At 33.2% G+C, this 27997-nt stretch overlaps 2 protein-coding genes and 1 pseudogene across 4 annotated transcripts; 2 read left to right on the forward strand and 1 right to left on the reverse strand.

The window, feature by feature from the left end:
• Positions 1 to 2732: 2732 nt before the first annotated feature.
• On the forward strand, positions 2733 to 6780 carry LOC120136827 (sister chromatid cohesion 1 protein 3-like). Its single transcript, XM_039152785.1, has 13 exons — positions 2733 to 2900; positions 3794 to 4055; positions 4145 to 4191; positions 4284 to 4333; positions 4439 to 4506; positions 4601 to 5046; positions 5129 to 5234; positions 5318 to 5454; positions 5541 to 6028; positions 6108 to 6147; positions 6239 to 6284; positions 6370 to 6505; positions 6638 to 6780. The coding sequence occupies exons 1-13, from the start codon at positions 2777 to 2779 to the stop codon at positions 6737 to 6739; spliced, it is 2052 nt and encodes a 683-aa protein (XP_039008716.1). The 5' UTR covers positions 2733 to 2776; the 3' UTR covers positions 6740 to 6780.
• A 2484-nt stretch (positions 6781 to 9264) lies between these two features.
• Positions 9265 to 12085, forward strand: LOC120136715 (annotated as a pseudogene).
• Positions 12086 to 13397: 1312 nt separating this feature from the next.
• On the reverse strand, positions 13398 to 15354 carry LOC120136803 (transcription factor bHLH130-like). 3 transcript variants are annotated; one of them, XM_039152762.1, is made up of 7 exons: positions 15255 to 15354; positions 14748 to 15160; positions 14341 to 14606; positions 14064 to 14234; positions 13908 to 13973; positions 13758 to 13826; positions 13398 to 13590 (listed from the first exon to the last, which is right to left on the reverse strand). In XM_039152762.1, the coding sequence occupies exons 2-7, from the start codon at positions 15148 to 15150 to the stop codon at positions 13555 to 13557; spliced, it is 1011 nt and encodes a 336-aa protein (XP_039008693.1). In that variant the 5' UTR covers positions 15151 to 15160; positions 15255 to 15354; the 3' UTR covers positions 13398 to 13554. The 3 variants fall into 3 exon arrangements, with proteins under 3 accessions (XP_039008693.1, XP_039008692.1, XP_039008691.1); XM_039152761.1 differs by having other exon boundaries at positions 13552 to 13590; positions 13758 to 13973; positions 14751 to 15160; XM_039152760.1 differs by having other exon boundaries at positions 13552 to 13590; positions 13758 to 13973.
• Positions 15355 to 27997: the final 12643 nt, after the last annotated feature.

Here is a 27997-nt window from a genome sequence, read left to right on the forward strand (position 1 = left end):
CAATGTGACCCTCGTACTGTTTGTTCTCTTATTATGACCCTTAAACTCAAAAAAATAATCCAATATGACACTTTGAATGTTTTTTATTGTTGACCAATGGCTCTGTTAATTCATGCTGGAGTGGATGTTTTCTCAAATTCGTTATGAAGGAAATAATGGAGTCATTGGTTAAAGGGTCACATTGTGTTCTTTTTTGGGTTGGAGGATTACATTATGAGAAAAAATAGTACGAGGGACATTTTTTTTAAGTACATGAGTTTCGTGTACTCTTTTGTCTTTTTCATTTTTTTTAAGTACATGGGTTTCATTTATTATTATTATTTAATATAAAATAATTAAAAATATAAAGGATAAATCACACCATTCATTACTGAATTTTATTTTCTCTCTTATTTTGCTCACCTAAATATAAAGAAGAGAATTCGAAACGACGTAGTTTTGGTGTATATTTGAGTTTTTTAAAATGACGTTTTGATGTTTATGTCATGTCATAACAATGTTAAAAAGTTAACGGTAGAATAAGTAAAATGATTTAATTTGTAAAGTTCAGTGAGTAAATTAGAAAAATTGAAAGTACATGAATAAAATAGGAGAGAGTAAAATTTACTGAGTAACAATGCAATTTCTCTTATTTTAATTATAATTCAATTTATTGTTTTTAAAGAATTGTGTTAAAGCCTTAATTTTTCCCATTTTTTTAATTTAAAAATATTTCTAAAGAAAATGGCTTAACACATAACATTGACTATAAGAAATGGAGATATATGATATATCTTTTAATTTTATGGACGAATTATAGAAATACTTTCAAAAGTTTAAATATTAAAACGAGCGAAAACTGATAGTTTAGATATTAAATATGTTAATTTTTAACGTCAATTATTAAAATGAAACAAAAACTAAATGTTAGGTTGATTTCAGTGTGGGGTGTCCATAAAATAAATATCTAATAGAAAAAAACTCAGATTTTATGGTATGCACGAAAAATTTGAGGATGTATACCATCAGTAAAATAAGTAATTAATCGAATAAAATTCGGATTTCAAGGTGGGCATGTGCCCACCCTAACCAAGCTGTGTCTCTGCCACTGGTAAAAGATAAACAGAGTGATAAATAAGTATTGTTTTGATTATCTAGTTTAATAATAAATTATAATTATATATATGGATTTAATAAATTCTTATACAATCATCGGACTGGATTTGGATATCGATTTGGGTTCATGGATAGTTTTTAACGTCACTTAGATTGATTTGCAGTTTTTCGGTGGTTTTTGGATAGCTTGATCTTCTTTTGTGGTTCGTTTGCATATACGATCAGATATGTCTGTATCTATCTTTGTTTGAGTTTCTTGATAAAATTTTTAATATTTCCTTGTATGGTCCTTATGTGATCTTAAATTGCTAGTTTTAGTTTAATGTTTATAGGATATTTTCCTAATTATATACTTAATTTACGATTATAATTGTAAAATTTATTATAATTTGGGATATTTCCTATTTTGAATAAAATTAATTGCTTATTTCAAAAGGAAAAATAAAACAAATTGCTGCCCACTATAGTCACAATACCGTAAATATTGATTGAATCCACGTCATTTCCTATAATAACCACTTTTTATGAGTTAATTATATCACATATTCTCAAAGTATAATCATCATTTTAAATTGGTCTCTAAACTTTTAAATATTTTAATTTCATCACAAAACTATAACTATTATTTAAATTAGTCCTGAAACTGTTGAACATTTTAATTTCATCCCCAAATTATGACTTTCATTTTAAATTAATCCTTAAACTTTTTGAATATTCCAATTTTATCCCAAACTATGCTTATATACTAATCATATCCTTGTTGATAAAATCATCAGGCCAAGTTATCCTATTATATGTTTGGGGGAAAATTAAGTTAAACTATCATTAGAATTGGTTACACACTCCCTTTGTCCCACTAAATGTTCAAGGTAACAGAAATCCGACAAAGATGGTGTCAAGGTAATAGATGCGCCAATCGCCTTGCTAACCTAGCTCTGATAAGAGCGGAGAATCTATAAATACTCATAGAACCTTCGGAGGAAGTGGTATCGCTTTTACAATATGATGTTGAAGGAATTTTTTTAAGAGTGTAGCTTTATTAAGTCATTAATATATGATGTACCAAAAAAAATGTCCTATTAGAAAAGTCAACAAATAACAACATTTATATTTCTTTTCTAACCTCAAACGTCTCACTCTTTTACACATATTAAAACAAATATGTCAAATCTATCAATCACTTTTTAGGGATAATTTTATCATTTCAATTGGTCAAATATATCACATAAAATTATGTGCATAGTCAATACAAGACACAAATTATGGGACGAATGGAGTATTCGGACGAATTAGGGATGAAATTGGAAGATTCAAAAGTTAGGGACTGATTTAGAAAGAGAATCGTAGTTTAGGGATGAAATTAGAATATTCAAAAGTCAAACGACTAAGTTAGAAGGAGAGTCGTAATTTAAGGATGACATTAGAAGTTCAAAAGTTTAGGAATCAATTTAAAATAAAGGTTATAATTTGGAGACATATGATGCAATTAACTCTATTTTATTTATACAGAAAGTCTTAATTTTGGCGCTTAATATCATCTCCGTTCCCGCCGTTTCCCGGCCTTTAAGCTCTGCTCTATTTAAAACCCTTACAAGGTCACCCGCCAGGAAAAAAGTTCTTCCTTTCGAAACCCTAAAACCCCAATGCATCGAAATCCTTAAAACAACGGGAGGAGGAGAAGATGTTTTATTCGCATACGTTTTTGTCTCGTAAGGCTCCTCTCGGCACCGTATGGTGCGCCGCCCATCTCCAGCACCGCCTCAAGAAGTCCCATTACACCGCCACCGATATCCCCACCACCGTCGGTCCGTCTTTCTTCATCGTTTTAACCCTAAATTTGCTTCTTCTTCTTTTCAATTTTTTTAGCGATTGCTATTGCTTATGCTAAGTGCTATCACGTTTTGGGTTAATGGGGTTGGCTCTCTTTTTTGCTTTTCTTTTTCCATTGTTTTCCATTAACCTTTTAAGAGATTAAAACGCATTTGGGCCAAAAAGAGTTCAATTGGCTAGTTTTTTGCTTTTAAATTTTGAATGGTTCGACCATTGATGAAAATTTAGAAGCTTTGCATTGAACTGAATTGAGTAGATAGAAGTGCTATCACGTTTCCACCCTTAGTTAAGTGTTGTCATGTACACACCTTGAAATCCGATTTTTTTTTGTTATTTATCTATTTTATTAGTCTTGTCATCCTGAAATTTTATTTGTGCTCATCCGTGTAGAATTTTATGTTATTAATTCATGTGTAGCCATCCACTCTCAAAAAAATTTCTAGAACCGCCACTATGTTTGTGTTTTACTGCTGATTTTTCGCCATTATCGATATTTAGAGTTATTGGTTCTATAGATGTCAATTGGCTCCTTTAATAGTTCAACCATTGATGAAAAGTTATAAGCTTTGCTTGGAATCAAATTGAAGGAAAAAACAATGCACTTTAGCATGTGCTTTCTTTAATCATCATGAGTTTTAATCTGTATTGCTTGATTGTGCCAAGTGTCATCTCATTTGGGTTTGACCCCATTTCTATTTTTCTTGCTGATTTTTCGTCATTTTTTATATTATGAGGCATTGGCTTAATAACTAACCAATTGAATTGGAAAAAGTTGCAAACTTTAGCATGTATTTTGTTTGATAATTATGCATGTGAATCTTCATATCGCAATGCTGTTTCTTAAAACCAAGTCTTCATCCCAACGCAGATCACATCATGTTCCCCGAAGTTCCCATTGCATTAAGAATGTCAGGCCACCTTCTTTTGGGCGTTGTTCGGATATACTCGAAGAAAGTCGAATATCTTTACCATGACTGCAACATCATCCTTATTGGGTTAAGCAAGGTTTTTGCTCCCTCAAAAGTGACTCTGCCCGAGGATGCAATACGGGCGCAGGTTCATGCTATCACTTTGCCACAGACATTGGACTTGGATGCCATGGAATTGGATGTCGATGACTATAACGAAGAGTAAGACTTTCTGTAATAAAATCATTTCAATGTTTTTGCATGTCGCTGGATATTAATAATGTGATTATATCTGAACTTTTCGTCTTCAGAGCTGCAGATAATCATCTCAGGAACCTAGAGGACATAACACTTGCAGGTTGCTATACAGAATCTGAAATGCTATTTTCCACTTTTTTGAACATTTTATCATTTTATTGTTAATTTGTGTTTTATCGCTTTTTTTCACAGATCAAATTCCTGCTGAGAGTGATCGTTATGTTGCTATCACTTTTGATGATGTAAGTTATTTTCTTCTTTCGAAAATTGAAGTTTAGCATTTGTATCGTTTTTATTCGAGGTACCAGTATTGCATTTTAAACATCAGAAGCATATGTATTGCGCAGGATATCATGATGGATGATACATCACCTCAGGAAGCATTTCACCAATCTGGGTCCATAGAGATAAATGAGTAATCCCCTAACTTCATCTTTTAAGTTTACATTTTCTATTTTTTTTAAAGACCAATGCTTGTTTCTCATTTACGATTTCTTCTATCATTGTAGCATCCTTAATGAACCTCCAGAGACCGGCTCAAAAGGCATGAATGATCCTGCTCCAGACGATCAGGTGCAAAGGCCTAGTTTTCAGGATCCAGGTCCTAGTAATCAGTTGGGAGTACAAAGTGAAGCAGAAGATATTGCAAGACAAGGTCCAAGTAATCAGACACAAGTACTTGAGTCTGTTAGCAACGATAGCTCTCAAGATTTCCCGGAGATGGAAACGATGCGCGACGCTGCTCACGACTTTTCCACCGAAAACGACCCCACAGTAGGTCCTGACAACAGGGATGATCCAACTGAAGTGTCAGCTTCTTTGGAGCAAGTCCTGGAGGAGAAGGAAACCCGTACTCCTAGTTTGAACCTATCAGCTTCTGGAGAGCTGCCTATGCCTTTTCAGCAGCACTCTGATCCTCCAGCTTCTGCTTCAAATGTCCCCCCAGAGGCTTTCGGTGGGTGAAGTCTAAAATTACTGTCTTTTTTCTTTTTCAAGTAAAAAGGAAATGACTTATATTGGTTTTTATTCTTTTTCAGTGGATGCATCACCTCAACTTGTTATTCCACCATCTCCACCGCCCGAGCAACCAAGAAGGAGACGACGGCGGAATTTATTTGACGAGAAGTTGGTGTTACCAAATAGGTATAACCGTGTGTAGGATCAATATAGTCTTTATCTCTCTCTTTTGTTGTTTGAACTGATTATCAATATGAATGTATGCTAAGGGTGATGAAGAGGGCACTTGAAGATTGTAGTGGTATAGTAAGGAAGAGAAAGAAAACCCCTTGCTCGGCTTTAGGTGTATGGAAGTTGAATAACGCTCGAAAAGCGGAACATATGTTTAATGAGCCTTCATTAACTGGTACGTATTGCTCGCTTATCTTGCTCGGTTTTAAATCTAATAACAAAAAATAGGTTCTTAGAAAGGTGGTACTTGTATTCCTGCAGGGTTGAGTGAACATTTATGTAACATGTTCAAAAAGGACGGTATCTCCTTAAATCCCCAGTTGGCAGTGCTGGAGGAAGTTATCCCGGAACCTACAGTACTGCAGTCTGCTGCTCCTACAACCGAAGCTATTAGGACACCAGCACCGGATCATAGAGTTGGTTCTTCTCCTGCTTCAGTACCTGAAGTTGACATGGAAACGGAATGTCTTCGTCACGACGGAAGCAATGCTTCCGACAATGTTGTTCCGGAATTCGGATCTTTGCTAGCCGGATCCATGCCTTCTCCATTTAGGAGGGAGGATTCCCCTTTCTCAGCTCACAGTTTAGAATCAGAGTTAGCACCTAGAACTGCTAGCACAACAAATATTCCACCATCGACCGGAACTCATGCATCTGAGATTCCTACACCTATGACATTTTTGGAGCAGCAATCATGTCTGGGAAACTCCGGCTTTTCAACCATTCCCGAATTCAGGACTTCCGAATCAGTATGCTAGCCATAAAAAAATGTTTCCCTTATATCTACTTCCAATGCTCATGCATCTAATCATTGCGTTTTCATTGTAGGATCTATATTTTCTAGAAGAAGATAGTCATACACCTACAGGTAAGTTGAACATGCTCTTAGCTTCTACGCGCATACGCCGTATAAAGATATGATATCCGAGTTCTACATATTTTCTTGCATTCTACTGCAGAATCCGGAGCAAGCCAAGGGGTGGGATCCTTATCTGCAAGAACAAGGTAGCTTTTCTTTACCTTCTGCTCATCCATTCCCACGATTCGAACTCTTCTTCTTAGAGAACTCGGGTTGTGTCGGTTTTTGCAGGGCGGTGGCTAAATACCTGAGATGTCATTCCCCTATCACCCCAATCTCAGAAGATGGTAACGTGGACCTCAGTTTAAGCAAGATCCTAGAAGGAAAAACAAGGAAAATTTGTGCTCGGATGTTCTTCGAGACATTGGTGAGTTCATAATGTACACATTAACTTTTCTTAACTTTGCGAGCGGGATTAAGAATTCGAATCCATTAAAGAAACTTCACCGGTCATTGTATCGAATAATGAAACTCGACATGGTTATGGTTGGTGTTGCAGGTATTGAAGAGTTATGGAATAGTGGATGTAGAACAAGAAGAAGCTTATGGTGATATTACTCTCAAGGTTACTCCTTCACAGTTATCAAAGGCTGATACATAATGTAACTAAATGTTATGATGATGGCTAGTATTAAGTTATATTTATTGTTTGTTTGTTTGGGAATACAAGTATGTAAAGTTAGGAGTGAGCATTCGATTGATTCGAGTCAAAATTTTGCATTATTCGAGTTGATGAGTTGTTTTTATCAACTCTAAATTAACTTGAATTTTTTTGAGTCGAATCGAGTTATTCAAGTTTCTATACTAATTTTATTATAATTATTTATAGTATTATGACAAGTATTTGTTCTAATTTTTGACTTTCTCTAATCATATGAGAGTTATATATATTTTTTATTTTTTTACATTATAATGTTATTTATTATATCAAATGCAATCTAAAATTATAAAATATTTTCATAATATTATATTTAAAAAAAATATATTGAGAGTAAAATATTGATGAGAGTATGAGTCAAAGAATTGATTAGAAGAAAAAATTTATAAATAATTTTCATTAAAAATATCAAATTGAGTAAAATGTAGAGTTAAGGGGTTAAATAAAAAAGAGTATATTTTTTGTAAAAAGTGAGAATTGAAGTTACATACATATTTTATTGTGATATATGAACATATATTTGAAATTTGATAAAAAAAAAGAACTTAAAATAAATGTTGAATTAATGAAATAAAGAAATTATGAAAAATTGAGAGACTAAATTAAAAAAATAAAAAATATTGTTATCAAAAAAATGAATTGAAAGTACATATGTATTCCACGATGGTTTAGGATCATGGTGTTCAAATTTAATAAAAAAAAATGGGCTTAAAATGAAAGAGGAATTTAATGAATAATGAAATCAGGGACTAAATCGTAAAACTGTCAAAATATTTATTCCAATTTTTGATTTTTCGAGTAACTCGAAATTTCAAAATTTCAACTATACTCAAACTTGAAAACTAAATTGATAATTTAAGTTGGTTCAAATAACTCAAAAGTGAAAAAAAGAAATTTGATTTTTCAAATCGAGTCTAGTTTTGTTCACCCCTATACAAGATATGTTCTAAACTAATTTTAATTTTTAGTACTTCAAAACATTCTTTAATTATTTAAATATTATAAATTAAGTATTTTAGTAAAATATCTAATTTGATCCTTATACTTTAATCAAATTATCTAATGTAGTAATTATATTTAGTATAGTATCTAATGTGATACATATTTTTTTAAAATTTCTAATACAATACTTATACTTTATCAAAATATCTAATATGATACCTAAACTATTATTTTGTATATTCTTATGATATAGATTAATATTATTAGTTAGTGTCATTCCTCAATTGATTTAATTACTAAATCAAACAAAAATAATTTATAAATATTATAAATTTATTATAATTCATAGAATGATAGTTTAAATATCATATCAGATGTATGAATCAAGTTATCTTAGTGTTAAATGAATGATTGTTATCCCCGCATGTTCCAATTTCCGGTTCGAACACCAAATGGTTGAGAGTCTAGAACATATACTACCACTTGTAATCGTCATTAATTATTAAACATCGTATTAGATATTTAGGTAAACTATAACATTAGTCACTAATGTATAACTTCTATTTTATTTTGGTCACTAAATTATTATCTTTGACAAAAGTATCACTAATATTACTCCAATCATATATATAAGAATGATAATCACCGTCGTAGTGGTCAAATAAAATACTAAAAAAGAACACATATAAGAAGAGAGAATGATGTGGATGCTAAATTTTTAAAAGTCTATGGTCAAAATAAATAAAAATGATAATGGTATGGTGATTGAAATAGGAGAGAAGTGATACATTGGTGACTAATGTTGTAGTTTACCCTAGTTATTTGTCGCACTATATTTAGTAAAATAGACATTTCATTGGAGCAGTGTAATTAGTTGTTAGGGCTGTAATCGAGAATAGTCGAAATCGAGTATTGTTTAGTTTGACTCGACTCGAAATTTTAAAATAGAGTTTAACTCGACTCAAAAATTTATGAGCCTAAAATTTAAAATTCGACTCAACTTAAAATCATGAATTAAAGCTCATAAAAGTTTGAAATAAAAAAAAAAATCTTAAACTTAACTCGAACTTTAACCTTAAATACATTAAGTTTTTATATTGCATTTTTTTAAATCAACACATAAATGTTAATATTATTAATAATTTATTTTTTAAAAAATAAAATCTTAATATATTCGTATATTTTTAATTGTTCGGGAGCTTTTTGAGTCGACTATTAAGTAACTTATTTATGTCCAATAAGAACTCGAGTCGAGCTCAAGCTCAATTCGATTTCATTCAAGTAGAGTATTTATCGAATATTGACCGAGTCAATCTCGAGTAACTCACGATCTATCTTATCTCATACTCTCATTTACTGCCCTACTCGCTCTCATACGCCCATCCGCACCCAATCAAACCCTCTCCCGCCATCACTAAAGAACAGCACACAATAATATACTTTCCTTCTCCTCCATCATAAACTATATTTTCTTGCTTTAAAAAAGGAAAAATTAGAGAAAAATAACCCTAAAATCTAGATTCCGATATTGCAGATTTTTTTCTAAGGAAGATGGAGTTACCGGTGATAGATCTAGCGCCGTATTTGGAGGTTGCCGCCGAAGGTGAGTCGTCGCCGAAGCGAGCGAGTAGACTCACCGAGTTGTGCCGCGAGGTGAGTCGAATCCTTAAGGAAACCGGGGCCTTACTCGTTAAAGATCCGCGTTGTACGGCGGAAGATAACGATAGGTTCATTGATATGATGGAGAAGTACTTAGAGAAGCCGGACGAGTTCAAGCGCCTGCAGGAGCGTCCCTATTTACATTATCAGGTCCGTTTTTTTCCTTCTTCTTTCCGCGGAATAACTTCTGTTTATGCTTCGTTATAGTGTTTCGAGTGTGCTTTGGTTCGACTCCGAAGAATTGTAATTTGGATGCTTGCTAGAATTTGACTAGCTGCTTAGATTTTTGTGTAGAAAGTAAGTTAATGATCATTTGTAGTGTATTTGATTTCGTAGAAGTATGTGATTGGAAAGGAAAGCAAATTCGATTTACATGTGGAGAAGAGAGCAATTTTTTTAGAAAGGACACTATGTTTATTGCATTGTCCAGATAAGGTTTTAGCAGAACATTCAGGCCACGTTTAGGAACTTAAATTTTAAAAGATGGGATTGGAATTTTTGAAAACAGAACAGATGTGATTAAAACACATTGAAATGCAACTTCCACAAATTGAATTTGTTTGGTGCCTATTTAGTGGATGACCTGAATTGCCTATAGGTATTTTGTGAATTTGAAATTTATGTTTTCATACTTCTCAAACATATAATGATCTAATCTTTACTAACTTATGCATAATGTATGCATTTCAGATTCAAGTTGCAAGCATGGAATCAAGCGATTTATAAATTTTAAAATTTATTTCTTTGTGCCTTTCTGGGTTCCGTCAAATAAAATAGCTAAAAATTACAATTGGCGTAATAAGGTTCTTTTGCTTTGTTGAAAAGAAAGAAAAAGGTTCTAAAATATCCATATAACTGAAGTGTTCAATTTTACTTCAAATGAGTAAAATTGCAAGCGAAATCTTCTTAATTTTTACCCGAATGGTTGTTTATATTGGAGTATAAACTATCTACTTGATTAATTTTTTGTGCAAATGGGGATTACAAGTAGGAGTAACACCAGAGGGAGTGGAAGTACCAAGAAGTTTGGTTGATGAAGAAATGCAAGCAAAGTTGAGGGCAATGGCCATAGAAAACCAACCATTAACTCCCAAAGGCCCTGATCCCAAGTGGTGATATATGTGGAGAGTGGGCCCTCGCCCTTTAAAGACCCGGTTTCAGGTATCTTGTTTCTCTTCTTTCCTCTCACAAGTTAAAAAATAAAGGTTTACACTATTTCCATTCTCTTCTCATTTCTTCCCTTGCAGGAGCTTAATTCAGAACCTGTCATACCTGAAGGTTTCCCTGAATGGAAAGAGATCATGGACTCATGGGGGTACAAAATGATATCGGCGATAGAGGTGAGTTGCTTATTTGGTTTTGCTTGCCTTTATATGATCCATCCCATCTTAAAACTAAAGTTATTTTGTGACGTCTCTATTCTTGCTTAGGCTGTTGCTGAAATGGCAGCAATAGGGTTTGGGTTGCCAAAAGATGCATTCACTTCCCTTATGAAGCAGGTCTGTAATTTTAACCAGTTTCCAATTCAACTTCTTTTAGTATCACTTTCATGTTTACCTTCAACATAATGCGGCTCATTCTTGCAATATAAACTATGCGGCATGATATAGATAAATGAATATTGTGAATGGTCTATTTGAAGCTTTTCTGGTCTCCATGCTTACCCTGTTACATTTCTGTTTTTTTTTCCTGGTAAGACCCATATATCCCTACTTTTTCATGGTGAGATAAGCATTTCGGTGCCATCTTGATTTAGTTCTTTATCTCTCATTGCTTGTTATCTCTGTTTATGAATCATGCCATGCCATGCTTGATGTTCTTTGTTCACAATAGAGGCATGTACACTTCATATTGTTTTCCGTTTTCCATCGGGAAGCTTATCATTTTTCTATCACTGAACATGACATGAAATATTTTATGCTTCCAAATCCAGGGGCCACATCTTCTAGCTCCAACAGGGAGCGATCTCAGACGTTATGGGCAGGAGGGCACTGTTTTTGCAGGCTACCACTATGACCTTAACTTTCTAACTATCCATGGTAGAAGCAGATTCCCTGGTCTAAATATCTGGTTAAGGAACGGGCAAAAGATCGAGGTGAAGGTTCCCATAGGATGTCTTCTAATTCAAACCGGGAAGCAGGTTAGAACACGAGCACTGATTTATTCCCTTTATTCTTTCCGCCTGCAATTTTCGAAATTTGTGGATGGTGATTTAGCTATCTTCTTCCATGATTTATTAAGCATGATACGCCACATTCATGCAAGTATTTCATTTCCTTTCTGTCTCGTGTGCACAGATAGAATGGTTGACTGCCGGTGAGTGCGCTGCCGGCATGCACAAAGTTGTCGTCACAAAGAGGACACTTGAGGCTATAAAGTTAGCAACGGAGCAAAATCGTAGCCTATGGAGAGTATCCTCAACAGTAAGTGAACCGAACCATATCGTACTTATCAAGCTAGCATTTGAAAATTCAACAGTTCAGATATAACATTTTGGTATATTTCATGTAGTTGTTTGCGCACATAGCTTCGGATGCCGTGTTAAAGCCACTCGGACACTTTGCGGAAGCGCCCCATTCTAGCAAATATCCACCGATATGCGCCGGAGAATTTGTCGAACAAGAGCTTTCAGTAATTAACCTGAAAGGAAACAAAGGGGAATCATGAAAAAACTGGTTCCTGTTACATGACAAACCATACATTACGCAAAGGGTTCAAATAATTGTTTGCAAGAAAGGTGAGTGAGTTCGATGGCACATATCAAATGTCAAAAATGGTAAGATAAGATATTTATTCATTCATTCTTGCAAATTATTAAGAGTTAATTGCATTAAACGTCCGAACCACTCGAATTCTTAATCGATCTTTTCATCGAATTATCGAATTATCAATATCATTTCACTTGGGTTCAAAATTGATTTTCTAATTGAATTATCGAATTATTAAAATCAGTTGTGCGACACAAGTATATCCGGATTAATTAAGGTGAAGAATCGTAAGGGCAGTCAAAAACTATATTTTTTTAATGCATCATATTTGAATTATTCACGTAATAGATTGATTACTGGCATGTTCATAATTTAATCCACATGCATTAAGCTAAATTGACAACTAAACTATGAAAATGGTATGTTCAATTAGAATATTTTAAAGTTATGGACTAATTTAAATTTTTTTGGATAGTTTGGGGGCGTTTCATAAAATTAACCTTTTAAATAAATATATATTGAAGATTTAATTGTGTTGCATATCTCCAAACTATGAATTTTATTTTAAGTTGGTCCCTAAATTTGTAAACATTTTAATTTTATATTTAAATTAATGACTTTCATTCTTAATTGATCCTAAAACTTTTGAATATTTTATAATTATCCCTAAATTAAGGTCCTTATTTTAAATTGGTCCTCAAATAAATGTTGAAAAAGAAAGGGTAAATTGTGCATTTAGTGCTTAAACTTTTGGTTTTGGTCTGTTTTGGTACCTAAACTTTTAATTTTTTTCAAAACCATACTCAACGTTTAGTATCCGCTGTTAAAAACTTAATGCCTTTAGTTAGTGGCGGATCTAGAAAAATTTTTAGGGTGGGCACACATGTATTAGTAATATTTTTTTTTGATACAATCAAATTTCAAGGTAGGCACCATAAAATTTCAGGGTGGGCATACATGTATTAATAAAGAAAACTTTGAATTTTAAAGAAGAAAATTCTAATTCTAGGAAATTTCAGCTAACTTGAACGTACGCCCACCACTGATTTAGTACATAAGCTATCAGTTTTGGTCCATTTTAGTACATAAACTTTTAAAAAAATTAACGTTAAATTTTGAATGGGTACTAAAATGAAACAAAAATTAAAAATTTAGGTACTAAAACGGATTAAAATTGATAGTTTAGGTACTAAATGCGTAATTTACCCAAAAAGAAAAGATACAATTTTTTAAAATTTGATTATTGATATTCATTAAGTACTTAATGATTAGATGATCTTACAAATCAGGCCCTAAAATCTCTTACTTTCACAATCACAAATCACACAACTCTCTCAACATTCTATTCCTACCCATCTTCAAATTCTAATCTAAGAATGTATTACTCCTTCAGTGCATTGCATTTCAATTACAATTTACAAATGACTAACACCATCTTCAGTTTTGGCTTCAACAGGTGCACTTTGCTTTGTTATCCCTCAATGTCTGCAATAATAAAATCACGGACAGAGAAGAAGAATTTCATTATAACGTCGAAATTATAAGAATTTACGGCTATAACGTCTCACGCAAATTCTAAAGTATAATCTTATACGGCACGATCCGACCCTAAAATATTTATCTTTTATATTTTATTACAGCACAGTACATACCTTGACCTGCCTTTGAAGATCTTTGATGTGCTCCACTGCCATATCCAACATATCTGCAGTACTCGTTTGCTGCAGCCCGAAAAGAACACGAAAATGAGTAACTTCAACTAATGGTCGAGTGACCGAGAGAGATCGGTTTCGATAAACTACCTTGTCGATGTTCGGGAACAGGCCTTGAAGCTTCCTCATTCTTTCGCTAATCCGTATCCTTCTCACCTGAAGATTCGCATATAAACGGAATTAAAAGACCGATCGGAACATGAATTACAATAAACGAATCGACGGAATCGAAACGTATGTATATACCCTCTCAGCGATGCTGCGCGGGTGAGTGGCGCAACCTCTTTTCGCTCGAATCTTACAAGGGACCGATCCTTGAAACTGCCAGAACCTTTCTCCTGCATCCATCTCCTCATAAGTCTTAGGCAAACTGAAGTGGTGAGTTAAACCAGCAGAGCAGTCTCTGCCATGCCGGTTCTGATTTCAAATCCACGCGTTATTACTCAAACAAAGCATGTATTCGTCGACGAAAACGGAGAAAAATCGAACAATGAATCGAAAATTGCCGGTTTTAGCTGTGTACCTGAGTTTGTAATTTTCTTGGGCCACAAGAAATGTCACCACCGACACATTCTCTAGCTCTTTTCAAGCCACTAAGTGAAGCATTGTTCCTTGAATCAGTCATCAAGTCGAGGATGAATTGCCCGTTGCTCCGATTGCCACCGTTGCGAACGCCTAAGCTTTGGTGCTCGACCCGAGCTATTTGAGGCATCGACTTTGAATATGAAGATGGCATAGAGGAGAAGCTTGTATGATTGTCACCATTGGTACCATTACAAGCCCTCAACCCTATCAGCGTTGAAAAGTGCATTGCTTGAGTTTTAAGCAATCATGACACATCGAAAAAAGTAGTACCTTGCCGATCGGAACCTCGTACCGACCGGGAAGTTTCTTGAAACAAACAAATGATCATAGAAAGGGGGAAAGTACCATCATCTAGACATTGGTTGGAGAAAAACCGAGCCGGAGAGCTACACCGCCGAACGAGATCCGAGCCATTTCCATCGCCCGCTTCCATCGAATTCGCCAACCCGACGTCGCTACCAACACCCTGCATTGGTAGGCTCTGAATCTGATACTCTTGCTTCACAGATTTCTCTTCATATTCTTGCACATCAGATGAACCGTTATCAGACAGCATGAAGAACGATTCCGTTTCGGGACCCGAAGAAGATCGAAAACCCCCGAGTACATCGAATCCGGTACCGCCTCCGATAACACCACCGGCATGGTTCTCTAGCAACGACATCGGCGCCGACCGGTACATCATTAGACCGCAACTCTGCTGCTGGTGGTGACTTTGTTGAAGATAGTAATGATCAGCCATCTCCATCAGCTTCTTCCTGGTAACCATACATCAATGATAATTCAATTACAACCCCATATATATATATATATAAGCACAAATTCTTTAAAGAATATCCATAGATGATATACCTGAATTATTACAATAAGATTCCAATATGTATGTATATATATAGATATGTGAGAACAGATTCTTTAATGAAACTTGAAGAAAACTGTGTTGTTTGGGGCAAGCTCAGATATGGAGATTTATATAGCAGACAATGGCAACGAACGATGATGTAATAAAAAGGGTTTAGGGTTTGACTAAACGAACCCTGAATTCGCAGTTGAATTTTCACATGCTTGTGGAACCGGACAACCCTGTTTTGTGGATGATGAATTGACAGATGGATAATTGCACGATAATTCCTTATCTCATGATTCTTATTTTAAAGGGTAAAGTACACAAATAGGCCCCGACTATAGGGTATTATTTTATTGAGTCCATTAACTATTAAAAGTTATAAAAAAGGGTCATTTGACTACATAATGTTACTTTGTTAAGTCTCTGACTATTAAAAGTTACAAAATGATCACTCGACTATTTATTATGTTCCAGCAGGGGCGTGGCTGAGTCGGCCCACAGTGCGCGACGGCGCAGGGCCTCAAAAAACAAGGGTCCCGAAATAGAGTATATCTATCAGTTGTTGCCATTAAGAAGCAGAAAAATAGTTATAGAGCAGTGATTAGATCATTGGGCCCATGACTTTGTTGATCCTAAGTTTGAATCTCGTTAACAAGCAAAATTATTTTTTGGGAAAAACAATGCAAGTGGGCATGCTCAGTGTAATACATCTTTAAATGTTTTTCCTCTTTTTGATCAAAATACAGAAAATACATATGTTTCCTCTTATTCCACACACTTCGAGATCTAAGGGCCCTTTTACAAGAATTTGCACAGGGCCTCCAACAACCTAGCCACGGTCATGTGTTCCAGACTCGTCATTTTCTGTTAAAAAGTTGTTGGACGTTAATATGATGGCAGAGATATTATAGTCGTTTGAGATTCTGAGATCATATTTTATCATATCATAGTAAGTTAATATTAAGCTCATAATACTATTAATTTTTAATGGAAAAGGAAGAATTTGGCATATAATGAATACTCGAGTGATCATCTTGTAATTTTTAATAATCGAGAGACTCAACAAAACAACACTCTATAGCCGAAAGACTATTGTGTAACTTTTAATAGTCGATGAACTTAATAAGAGAGAGCACCATATAGTCGGGACCATTTGTATACTTTACCCTATTTTAAATTAGTGTCTAAACTTTAAACTATTATATATCAAAATCTTAAACTATAACCCCCTTCTAAATTATTTTCTAGACTTTAAAATATATTTTATATTAATCTTCGAACTATCGTTATCATTTTATTTTGATCATTCTATTAATGTGTCGATAACTCTATTTGTAACATCCCAAATCAGGGTCAATGACTAAATTGCAAATTTTGTAAACTAGGTGCTCGATTTCGAAATAAGTTAAAAGTTCATGGATTTAATTGAAGAAAGTTGATGTTGGATTTAATGATTAAGTTTGGAAATATTAAGGGTACTATGGTAATTTTTCAGGGAAGATTTTTATTTCCCTTTATAAAGGGTAATAAGCACGTAGGAAGAAAAGTCCAGAGCATTCTTCAGTCTTCTTCTTCCTCCTCTCAACCGTGAAGCCTGGTACAAGGTAAGTGGGTCTTTAGTTGGTTAATTCTTTCGTTTTAAAGCTTGTTTTGATTCTTGGGATATTAAGAAAGATTAAGGAAAGCTTTAGGTGGCTTAAACCTCAAAGATTAACAAGTTATGAGAAATTAAGAAAAATGAGTTTTTAAGTGAATTTTTGATATGGAAGGAGATAATAGATTATGAAGTTGAATTTGACTTGTCAAGGGTTAAATTAAGAAGTATGAAGTGTTAGAATTGGAATTAGAACACATTGAAAATTTGGTATGATTTTTGAATCTCATATGGAAGATAGGATTTTGAGGTTTAAGATGAAATAAATGAATATAGATTGGTTTAAGTATGTGTACTAGAGTTAAGAATGAAAAGGGATGATATATGAAGTGTTTAAGTGGAAATGAAGTAATTTTCGGGTTGAAAATATGATTTCTGGGCAAGGGGAATCGGTACCCATTCAAGGGGAACCGATACCCCTTCAAACGACAAAATTTCCAGAATGTCATGAGGGAATCGATACCCCCTCAGTAGGGAACCGATTCCCCCTAAAGGAAAATGGGAATATTGGTTTAATAAGTTCGTTTAAGTTGCTAGTATCTAATTAAAAGGTGTAGGTATCTAATGATTACCTCGAAATGTACATTTATGTAGATCCTACGCATAAAGAAATTCCGGAACGTTTGGCAAGTAAGATCGATCAAGGGAAAGATAAGAGATTGGAATTGACTAGTGAGGCCAGGTGAGTGCATATTCAATAGTATATGTGCGATGGGAATAAGACTTGCGATGAGTCTATTTCCTAAAGTGTTACACATGAATTCATGATTAAAGGCATGAGTGGAATATGCATGTATGTATGCTTGATTATATGGATTGATCTGTTCTTTTATGTGTTAGATGATAAAGTATAAGTAATTACATAAGAAAGGTTATGAATTATATGAGATATAAACTATGTGATCATAGTAAAATATAATTATTACTATATGATAAGTGAAATAAACTGGATAATATTGATCTATAGGATGAAGTGAGAATAGTACACTAACTAGGAGATTTGAACATAAATGATAAGATGAACATATAAGATAAGCTAGATGGGAAAGATTCATATGTTTAAATAAAACTATAACACATGGGTTGTATGATAGAAAATTATGAAGTTATATGAGAAGATTATAGGAGTTATATGAAATTGAATTAAGTAAACAGATTAGATCACATATAAAGAAATAATAGAAGTGAGATATGTTTATAAGTCTGCCCTAGATGAATATGAATACGAAACATAAGAGTGCTATATGATTTATATTAGGATAATCTTGAGGATATATATATATAGATAGATATGAAATGAAATGAGTTATATGAATACACAATTATGTGATGAATGGTGGATTACCTGAACATGTGAATATATATATATATATATATATATATATATATATATATATATATATGTCTAAGAGAAGGCATAAGATTAAGATATAAGCAATGTGACTATAAGTGTATGTGCTCTAAGTGATATGACTTATAGATATTTCTATTATAATGTTACATGATATGTTATGTATGTTAAAGGAATTATGTGATGGTATAAGAATTGATATGAAATATATATGTGAAACAAGTATATGTTATGAGACAAAACCTATGATTATAAGCTACGTGAAAGTGTTCCTATCTGTTATATGAAGTATATGATCATATGTGAACAAGATATGATGAGTATGTGTACATGAATAATGTGGTTGGGTGAGAAATGATAGAAATTATATGAAAACATGTATAGGTGAATTAGCTTTATAATTAGGTAACTATAGGAAATCATAACTATGAATTATGTGATGTGAAAGTAATCTATGTGATTATATGTTATATGAATACAAGAACATGAGATATGTGACATGTGAATTATATGGAAATGATCTACGTGTAAGTGAACTACGTGACTATGTGATAATATGAAAAGCTATGTGATAAGTGATATGTGAAAGTGAATTACAAGTTATGTGAATATTTGAAATGAAATAAATGATAACGCCCATGTTATGTGTCATGAGAGCTAGGGGTATAGTTGGCATGCCAAGTCGAGGGTCTACGCGGTTCTTCGAGACATATGTATATTCTTTGGAACATGTGTGAAGTCTAGAAAGACACATACTTGATCCCTAGCATATGTATATGATTCTTAAAGAATTCTATGTGGTCCTTATAGACATTATTATATGGCACTACGGTGCAATTCTACGCGGTTCTTCGGGACATATGTATATTCTTTGGAACATGTGTGAAGTCTGGAAAGACACATACTTGATCCCTAGCATATGTATATGATTCTTAAAGAATTCTACGTGGTCCTTATGGACATCATTATATGGCACTACGGTGCAATTCTACGGGGCACTTCGGGGCATTTATACGAGCTGTGGTGACAGCATAGTGCACAACCTCTATAGACTCACATATCGATAGTTCTCACATATGTACATGGGCTAATCCAGAGATATGAACAAATATAAGTTAGTGGTATGATAAATGCTATAGAAATGATATGATGTTGTGTGTGTATAGTGTTTGATTGAAAAAGTATGTGATTATATGATAAACTGTTAATGATGATTATGTGTATGTATGTATTTACTGCAATTAATCTGATGATTTTATACGATATGAAAAATGCATGGAATTGCTATAACATGATAGAACAGAACATGCATGTATCAATATGTTTTAAAGTGCATTATAAGTTGTTATGCCTCACTAAGTCTTCGACTTAGCGTGTGATTGTTTCACACGTAGGTTTCGAGAAGAGTAAGGAGTGATGCGGAGCAAGACAGGTCAGTTTTCCTTACCAAAAGATCAGATCAGAAATATTTGACAAAGTATGTATTTGGTTATGTATAAAGTGTTGGCATGTAATAAGTCATTAAGTACGAGCACTCTGATAAAGTCTTTATTTTGATTTAAATAAAGTTTTAAATTTCCCGGGATTTTTCTTAAGAGTCAAGGTTTGAAAAGTCAATGTGACACTTCGGACTCGTATCCGGGTCGGATACGGGTTGGGGGTGTTACATTTAATGGTATCAGAGCTAAGGTTTAGCCGATTCTCGGCATAAACCGAAGTCCAAAGTGTCATAAAAGGTGTACATGCCAACATAGATTGAAAAATTTCTGATCTGATAGTGTAAGGAATACGTTGTCTTGCTAATAAAATAAGAATAGTTTAATACAGTAGAAATCCGATCGTGATAATTTCGAAGTAAGTGAAAGGTGATATTCCTGATTGTGATAGTTATTCACTTGCCCTGGCCAGGCAGGATGAAGAGCGGACACCTCAGGAAATGCCTAGTAAGATCAAAAGTTGATTTCAGAAAGCTGAAATCATATCTGAATAATGATAGAAAATTTTCATCGTTTGGAATCGGAAAAACGATGTAGAGTAGTTTTGCTATTATGTGAATAAGATAGAAGATGGTGAACGGGTGTCACCATAAGAATGTTAAAAATCTAATGACGTGATGATTACGTATAGAAGAACTCAAGGATAAGTGCATCAGTGACAAGCGTATAAGATGTATAAGTCAGAGCTTATGAGTTTGAAATGAAGTGATAATATTGCGCATAAACAAGAGTATGTTTATGATAAGGGTTTGCAGTTAAGATGGAAAGAGTTAGCATTGGCTAACTAGAGTATGTGATAAAAATGTACTGGAATTATAAGATTATAAGATATTGTCAGGATATGATAACCAGATCTGCAATGGATCTGGATACAGTTGCATAATTGGATCATAGTAATGTGGTATAGTAAAGGAAAAGGAAGTAAGAATTTGTATATTTAAATAAAGCTGAGGATTGATAAGAAGAGTTTGAGAATATATATCGATGATCAGATTATAAGACACAGGAAGTCAGAATGTTGAGTTTGAGCAAAAGAAATTTCAGGATATATGAGAATAGAGGTGAAATTGATAAGTGAGTAAGTGAATTTTTAAGATAATTTCGATTTGAAAGGATGTATGTGTTTGGTTGATTAGGGTTTGTACCCTAGATTGAACATATATTGACTAGCTGTCAGAGTAAAAGTGATAGAGTTATAAGATTGAAGGAAAAGATAAAGTTGAGTTAATTTATTATGATGTGAATTTGATATGATTGTATATTCTGAGCAGATAGCTATGATGTAGAAACTGAGATAAGTATTTGCATGGAACCTTCAGAAAGAAAATACAGTATAAGAATGATAAAGAATGAAGTTATGTATAAGAAATGGGTTATTAAAGTAATGAGGATGCAATGAAGATTGGAACATAAAGATGAGTATAAGTAATAAGACAAGAGTATGTGAACATGAAAGGAAATACATGATTTATGTATAAGGAATAAGGATTAAAGAAATGAAAGGGATTGATTTAAAGGATCAGATACGATAAATATGGAAGTACAGAGGACAATTTTGATATAGAAATAGACAAGTGTGCAAGGTGATGTGAAAATATTGTTTGACTCCTTAAAGTATATGTTTAATCACATTGAAGAAGATTTAAAGTTGTGTTTTGGTCAAATGATGACGAAATACAAGTTTGGTATGGTTATAAGGTAATTAAAGATTGATAAAGAATTTGATTGATTAAGGATTTTGAGTGATAAGAACTGATGCTATTGGTTATATGATAAGTAACATGATAAGGATGTATAAAGGAAAAAGGTAGTTGAAGAACTAAGAGAAAGAAATATTAAGTAAAGGAAACAACATGAGAACATTAACAGACATGTTTATCAATGTGTGTAGTGGAAATTCGATGACGAATTTTCTTTAAAGGAGGGGAGATTTGTAATCCCAAATCAGGGTCAGTGACTAAATTGCAAATTTTGTAAACTAGGTGCTCGATTTCGAAATAAGTTAAAAGTTCATGGATTTAATTGAAGAAAGTTGATGTTGGATTTAATGATTAAGTTTGGAAATATTAAGGGTACTATGGTAATTTTTCAGGGAAGATTTTTTTTCCCTTTATAAAGGGTAATAAGCACGTAGGAAGAAAAGTCCAGAGCATTCTTCAGTCTTCTTCTTCCTCCTCTCAACCGTGAAGCATGGTACAAGGTAAGTGGGTCTTTAGTTGGTTAATTCTTTCGTTTTAAAGCTTGTTTTGATTCTTGGGATATTAAGAAAGATTAAGGAAAGCTTTAGGTGGCTTAAACCTCAAAGATTAACAAGTTATGAGAAATTAAGAAAAATGAGTTTTAAGTGAATTTTTGATATGGAAGGAGATAATAGATTATGAAGTTGAATTTGACTTGTCAAGGTTAAATTAAGAAGTATGAAGTGTTAGAATTGGAATTAGAACACATTGAAAATTTGGTATGATTTTTGAATCTCATATGGAAGATAGGATTTTGAGGTTTAAGATGAAATAAATGAATATAAATTGGTTTAAGTATGTGTACTAGAGTTAAGAATGAAAAGGGGATGATATATGAAGTGTTTAAGTGGAAATGAAGTAATTTTCGGGTTGAAAATATGATTTCTGGGCAAGGGGAATCGGTACCCATTCAAGGGGAACCGATACCCTTCAAACGACAAAATTTCCAGAATGTCATGAGGGAATCGATACCCCCTCAGTAGGGAACCGATTCCCCCTAAAGGAAATGGGAATATTGGTTTAATAAGTTCGTTTAAGTTGCTAGTATCTAATTAAAAGGTGTAGGTATCTAATGATTACCTCGAAATGTACATTTATGTAGATCCTACGCATAAAGAAATTCCGGAACGTTTGGCAAGTAAGATCGATCAAGGGAAAGATAAGAGATTGGAATTGACTAGTGAGGCCAGGTGAGTGCATATTCAATAGTATACGATGTGCGATGGGAATAAGACTTGCGATGAGTCTATTTCCTAAAGTGTTACACATGAATTCATGATTAAAGGCATGAGTGGAATATGCATGTATGTATGCTTGATTATATGATTGATCTGTTCTTTTATGTGTTAGATGATAAAGTATAAGTAATTACATAAGAAAGGTTATGAATTATATGAGATATAAACTATGTGATCATAGTAAAATATAATTATTACTATATGATAAGTGAAATAAACTGGATAATATTGATCTATAGGATGAAGTGAGAATAGTACACTAACTAGGAGATTTGAACATAAATGATAAGATGAACATATAAGATAAGCTAGATGGGAAAGATTCATATGTTTAAATAAAACTATAACATGGGTTGTATGATAGAAAATTATGAAGTTATATGAGAAGATTATAGGAGTTATATGAAATTGAATTAAGTAAACAGATTAGATCACATATAAAGAAATAATAGAAGTGAGATATGTTTATAAGTCTGCCCTAGATGAATATGAATACGAAACATAAGAGTGCTATATGATTTATATTAGGATAATCTTGAGGATATATATATATAGATAGATATGAAATGAAATGAGTTATATGAATACACAATTATGTGATGAAATGGTGGATTACCTGAACATGTGAATATATATATATATATATATATATATATGTCTAAGAGAATGCATAAGATTAAGATATAAGCAATGTGACTATAAGTGTATGTGCTCTAAGTGATATGACTTATAGATATTTCTATTATAATGTTACATGATATGTTATGTTGTTAAAGGAATTATGTGATGGTATAAGAATTGATATGAAATATATGTGAAAACAAGTATATGTTATGAGACAAAACCTATGATTATAAGCTACGTGAAAGTGTTCCTATATGTTATATGAAGTATATGATCATATGTGAACAAGATATGATGAGTATGTGTACATGAATAAATGTGGTTGGGTGAGAAATGATAGAAATTATATGAAAACATGTATAGGTGAATTAGCTTTATAATTAGTACTATAGGAAATCATAACTATGAATGTGATGTGAAAGTAATCTATGTGATTATATGTTATATGAATACAAGAACATGAGATATGTTACATGTGAATTATATGGAAATGATCTACGTGTAAGTGAACTACGTGACTATGTGATAATATGAAAAGAAGTTATGTAATAAGTGATATGTGAAAGTGAATTACAAGTTATGTGAATATTTGAAATGAAATAAATGATAACGCCCATGTTATGTGTCATGAGAGCTAGAGGTATAGTTGGCATGCCAAGAGTCGAGGGTCTACGCGGTTCTTCGAGACATATGTATATTCTTTGGAACATGTGTGAGTCTAGAAAGACACATACTGATCCCTAGCATATGTATATGATTCTTAAAGAATTCTATGTGGTCCTTATGGATATTATTATATGGCACTACGGTGCAATTCTACGCGGTTCTTCGGGACATATGTATATTCTTTGGAACATGTGTGAAGTCTGGAAAGACACATACTTGATCCCTAGCATATGTATATGATTCTTAAAGAATTCTACGTGGTCCTTATGGACATCATTATATGGCACTACGGTGCAATTCTACGGGGCACTTCGGTGCATTTATACGAGCTGTGGTGACAGCATAGTACACAACCTCTATAGACTCACATATCGATAGTTCTCACATATGTACATGGGCTAATCCAGAGATATGAACAAATATAAGTTAGTGGTATGATAAATGCTATAGAAATGATATGATGTTGTGTGTGTATAGTGTTTGATTGAAAAAGTATGTGATTATATAAACTGTTAATGATGAATTATGTGTATGTATGTATTTACTGCAATTAATCTGATATGATTTTATACGATATGAAAAATGCATGGAATTGCTATAACATGATAGAACAGAACATGCATGTATCAATATATGTTTTAAAGTGCATTATAAGTTGTTATGCCTCACTAAGTCTTCGACTTAGCGTGTGATTGTTTCACACGTAGGTTTCGAGAAGAGTAAGGAGTGATGCGGAGCAAGACAGGTCAGTTTTCCTTACCAAAAGATCAGATCAGAAATATTTGACAAAGTATGTATTTGGTTATGTATAAAGTGTTGGCATGTAATAAGTCATTAAGTACGAGCACTCTGATAAAGTCTTTATTTTGATTTAAATAAAGTTTTAAATTTCCCGGGATTTTTCTTAAGAGTCAAGGTTTGAAAAGTCAATGTGACACTTCGGACTCGTATCCGGGTCGGATACGGGTTGGGGGTGTTACATTTAATGGTATCAGAGCTAAGGTTTAGCCGATTCTCGGCATAAACCGAAGTCCAAAGTGTCATAAAAGGTGTACATGCCAACATAGATTGAAAAATTTCTGATCTGATAGTGTAAGGAATACGTTGTCTTGCTAATAAAATAAGAATAGTTTAATACAGTAGAAATCCGATCGTGATAATTTCGAAGTAAGTGAAAGGTGATATTCCTGATTGTGATAGTTATTCACTTGCCCTGGCCAGGCAGGATGAAGAGCGGACACCTCAGGAAATGCCTAGTAAGATCAAAAGTTGATTTCAGAAAGCTGAAATCATATCTGAATAATGATAGAAAATTTTCATCGTTTGGAATCGGAAAAACGATGTAGAGTAGTTTTGCTATTATGTGAATAAGATAGAAGATGGTGAACGGGTGTCACCATAAGAATGTTAAAAAGATCTAATGACGTGATGATTACGTATAGAAGAACTCAAGGATAAGTGCATCAGTGACAAGCGTATAAGATGTATAAGTCAGAGCTTATGAGTTTGAAATGAAGTGATAATATTGCGCATAAACAAGAGTATGTTTATGATAAGGGTTTGCAGTTAAGATGGAAAGAGTTAGCATTGGCTAACTAGAGTATGTGATAAAAATGTACTGGAATTATAAGATTATAAGATATTGTCAGGATATGATAACCAGATCTGCAATGGATCTGGATACAGTTGCATAATTGGATCATAGTAATGTGGTATAGTAAAGGAAAAGGAAGTAAGAATTTGTATATTTAAATAAAGCTGAGGATTGATAAGAAGAGTTTGAGAATATGTATATCGATGATCAGATTATAAGACACAGGAAGTCAGAATGTTGAGTTTGAGCAAAAGAAATTTCAGGATATATGAGAATAGAGGTGAAATTGATAAGTTGAGTAAGTGAATTTTTAAGATAATTTCGATTTGAAAGGATGTATGTGTTTGGTTGATTAGGGTTTGTACCCTAGATTGAACATATATTATTGACTAGCTGTCAGAGTAAAAGTGATAGAGTTATAAGATTGAAGGAAAAGATAAAGTTGAGTTAATTTATTATGATGTGAATTTGAATATGATTGTATATTCTGAGCAGATAGCTATGATGTAGAAACTGAGATAAGTATTTGCATGGAACCTTCAGAAAGAAAAAATACAAGTATAAGAATGATAAAGAATGAAGTTATGTATAAGAAATGGGTTATTAAAGTAATGAGGATGCAATGAAGATTGGAACATAAAGATGAGTATAAGTAATAAGACAAGAGTATGTGAACATGAAAGGAAATACATGATTTATGTATAAGGAATAAGGATTAAAGAAATGAAAGGGATTGATTTAAAGGATCAGATACGATAAATATGGAAGTACAGAGGACAATTTTGATATAGAAATAAGACAAGTGTGCAAGGTGATGTGAAAATATTGTTTGACTCCTTAAAGTATATGTTTAATCACATTGAAGAAGATTTAAAGTTGTGTTTTGGTCAAATGATGACGAAATACAAGTTTGGTATGGTTATAAGGTAATTAAAGATTGATAAAGAATTTGATTGATTAAGGATTTTGAGTGATAAGAACCTGATGCTATTGGTTATATGATAAGTAACATGATAAGGATGTATAAAGGAAAAAGGTAGTTGAAGAACTAAGAGAAAGAAATATTAAGTAAAGGAAACAACATGAGAACATTAACAGACATGTTTTATCAATGTGTGTAGTGGAAATTCGATGACGAATTTTCTTTAAAGGAGGGGAGATTTGTAACATCCCAAATCAGGGTCAGTGACTAAATTGCAAATTTTGTAAACTAGGTGCTCGATTTCGAAATAAGTTAAAAGTTCATGGATTTAATTGAAGAAAGTTGATGTTGGATTTAATGATTAAGTTTGGAAATATTAAGGGTACTATGGTAATTTTTCAGGGAAGATTTTTATTTCCCTTTATAAAGGGTAATAAGCACGTAGGAAGAAAAGTCCAGAGCATTCTTCAGTCTTCTTCTTCCTCCTCTCAACCGTGAAGCATGGTACAAGGTAAGTGGGTCTTTAGTTGGTTAATTCTTTCGTTTTAAAGCTTGTTTTGATTCTTGGGATATTAAGAAAGATTAAGGAAAGCTTTAGGTGGCTTAAACCTCAAAGATTAACAAGTTATGAGAAATTAAGAAAAATGATTTTTAAGTGAATTTTTGATATGGAAGGAGATAATAGATTATGAAGTTGAATTTGACTTGTCAAGGGTTAAATTAAGAAGTAAGTGTTAGAATTGGAATTAGAACACATTGAAAATTTGGTATGATTTTTGAATCTCATATGGAAGATAGGATTTTGAGGTTTAAGATGAAATAAATGAATATAAATTGGTTTAAGTATGTGTACTAGAGTTAAGAATGAAAAGGGGATGATATATGAAGTGTTTAAGTGGAAATGAAGTAATTTTCGGGTTGAAAATATGATTTCTGGGCAAGGGGAATCGGTACCCATTCAAGGGGAACCGATACCCCTTCAAACGACAAAATTTCCAGAATGTCATGAGGGAATCGATACCCTCTCAGTAGGGAACCGATTCCCCCTAAAGGAAAATGGGAATATTGGTTTAATAAGTTCGTTTAAGTTGCTAGTATCTAATTAAAAGGTGTAGGTATCTAATGATTACCTCGAAATGTACATTTATGTAGATCCTACGCATAAAGAAATTCCGGAACGTTTGGCAAGTAAGATCGATCAAGGGAAAGATAAGAGATTGGAATTGACTAGTGAGGCCAGGTGAGTGCATATTCAATAGTATACGATGTGCGATGGGAATAAGACTTGCGATGAGTCTATTTCCTAAAGTGTTACACATGAATTCATGATTAAAGGCATGAGTGGAATATGCATGTATGTATGCTTGATTATATGGATTGATCTGTTCTTTTATGTGTTAGATGATAAAGTATAAGTAATTACATAAGAAAGGTTATGAATTATATGAGATATAAACTATGTGA

Source organism: Hibiscus syriacus, unplaced genomic scaffold (genome assembly GCF_006381635.1).
Source record: "Hibiscus syriacus cultivar Baekdansim isolate YM2019G1 unplaced genomic scaffold, ASM638163v2 tig00110637_pilon, whole genome shotgun sequence".
Lineage (NCBI taxonomy): Eukaryota > Viridiplantae > Streptophyta > Magnoliopsida > Malvales > Malvaceae > Hibiscus > Hibiscus syriacus.

Bases quoted from the DNA above. Each gene is read 5' to 3' on its own strand.
- LOC120136827 (XM_039152785.1), top strand. From the start codon at position 2,777: ATGTTTTATTCGCATACGTTTTTGTCTCGTAAGGCTCCTCTCGGCACC. The intron at 4,056-4,144 runs GTAAGACTTTCT...TTTCGTCTTCAG, and splicing joins GTCGATGACTATAACGAAGA to AGCTGCAGATAATCATCTCA. The intron at 6,285-6,369 runs GTAGCTTTTCTT...CGGTTTTTGCAG, and splicing joins TCCTTATCTGCAAGAACAAG to GGCGGTGGCTAAATACCTGA.
- LOC120136803 (XM_039152760.1), bottom strand. From the start codon at position 15,150: ATGGAGATGGCTGATCATTACTATCTTCAACAAAGTCACCACCAGCAG. The intron at 14,607-14,747 runs GTACTTTCCCCC...CAACGCTGATAG, and splicing joins CAACCAATGTCTAGATGATG to GGTTGAGGGCTTGTAATGGT. The intron at 14,235-14,340 runs GTACACAGCTAA...ATTTGAAATCAG, and splicing joins CAAGAAAATTACAAACTCAG to AACCGGCATGGCAGAGACTG.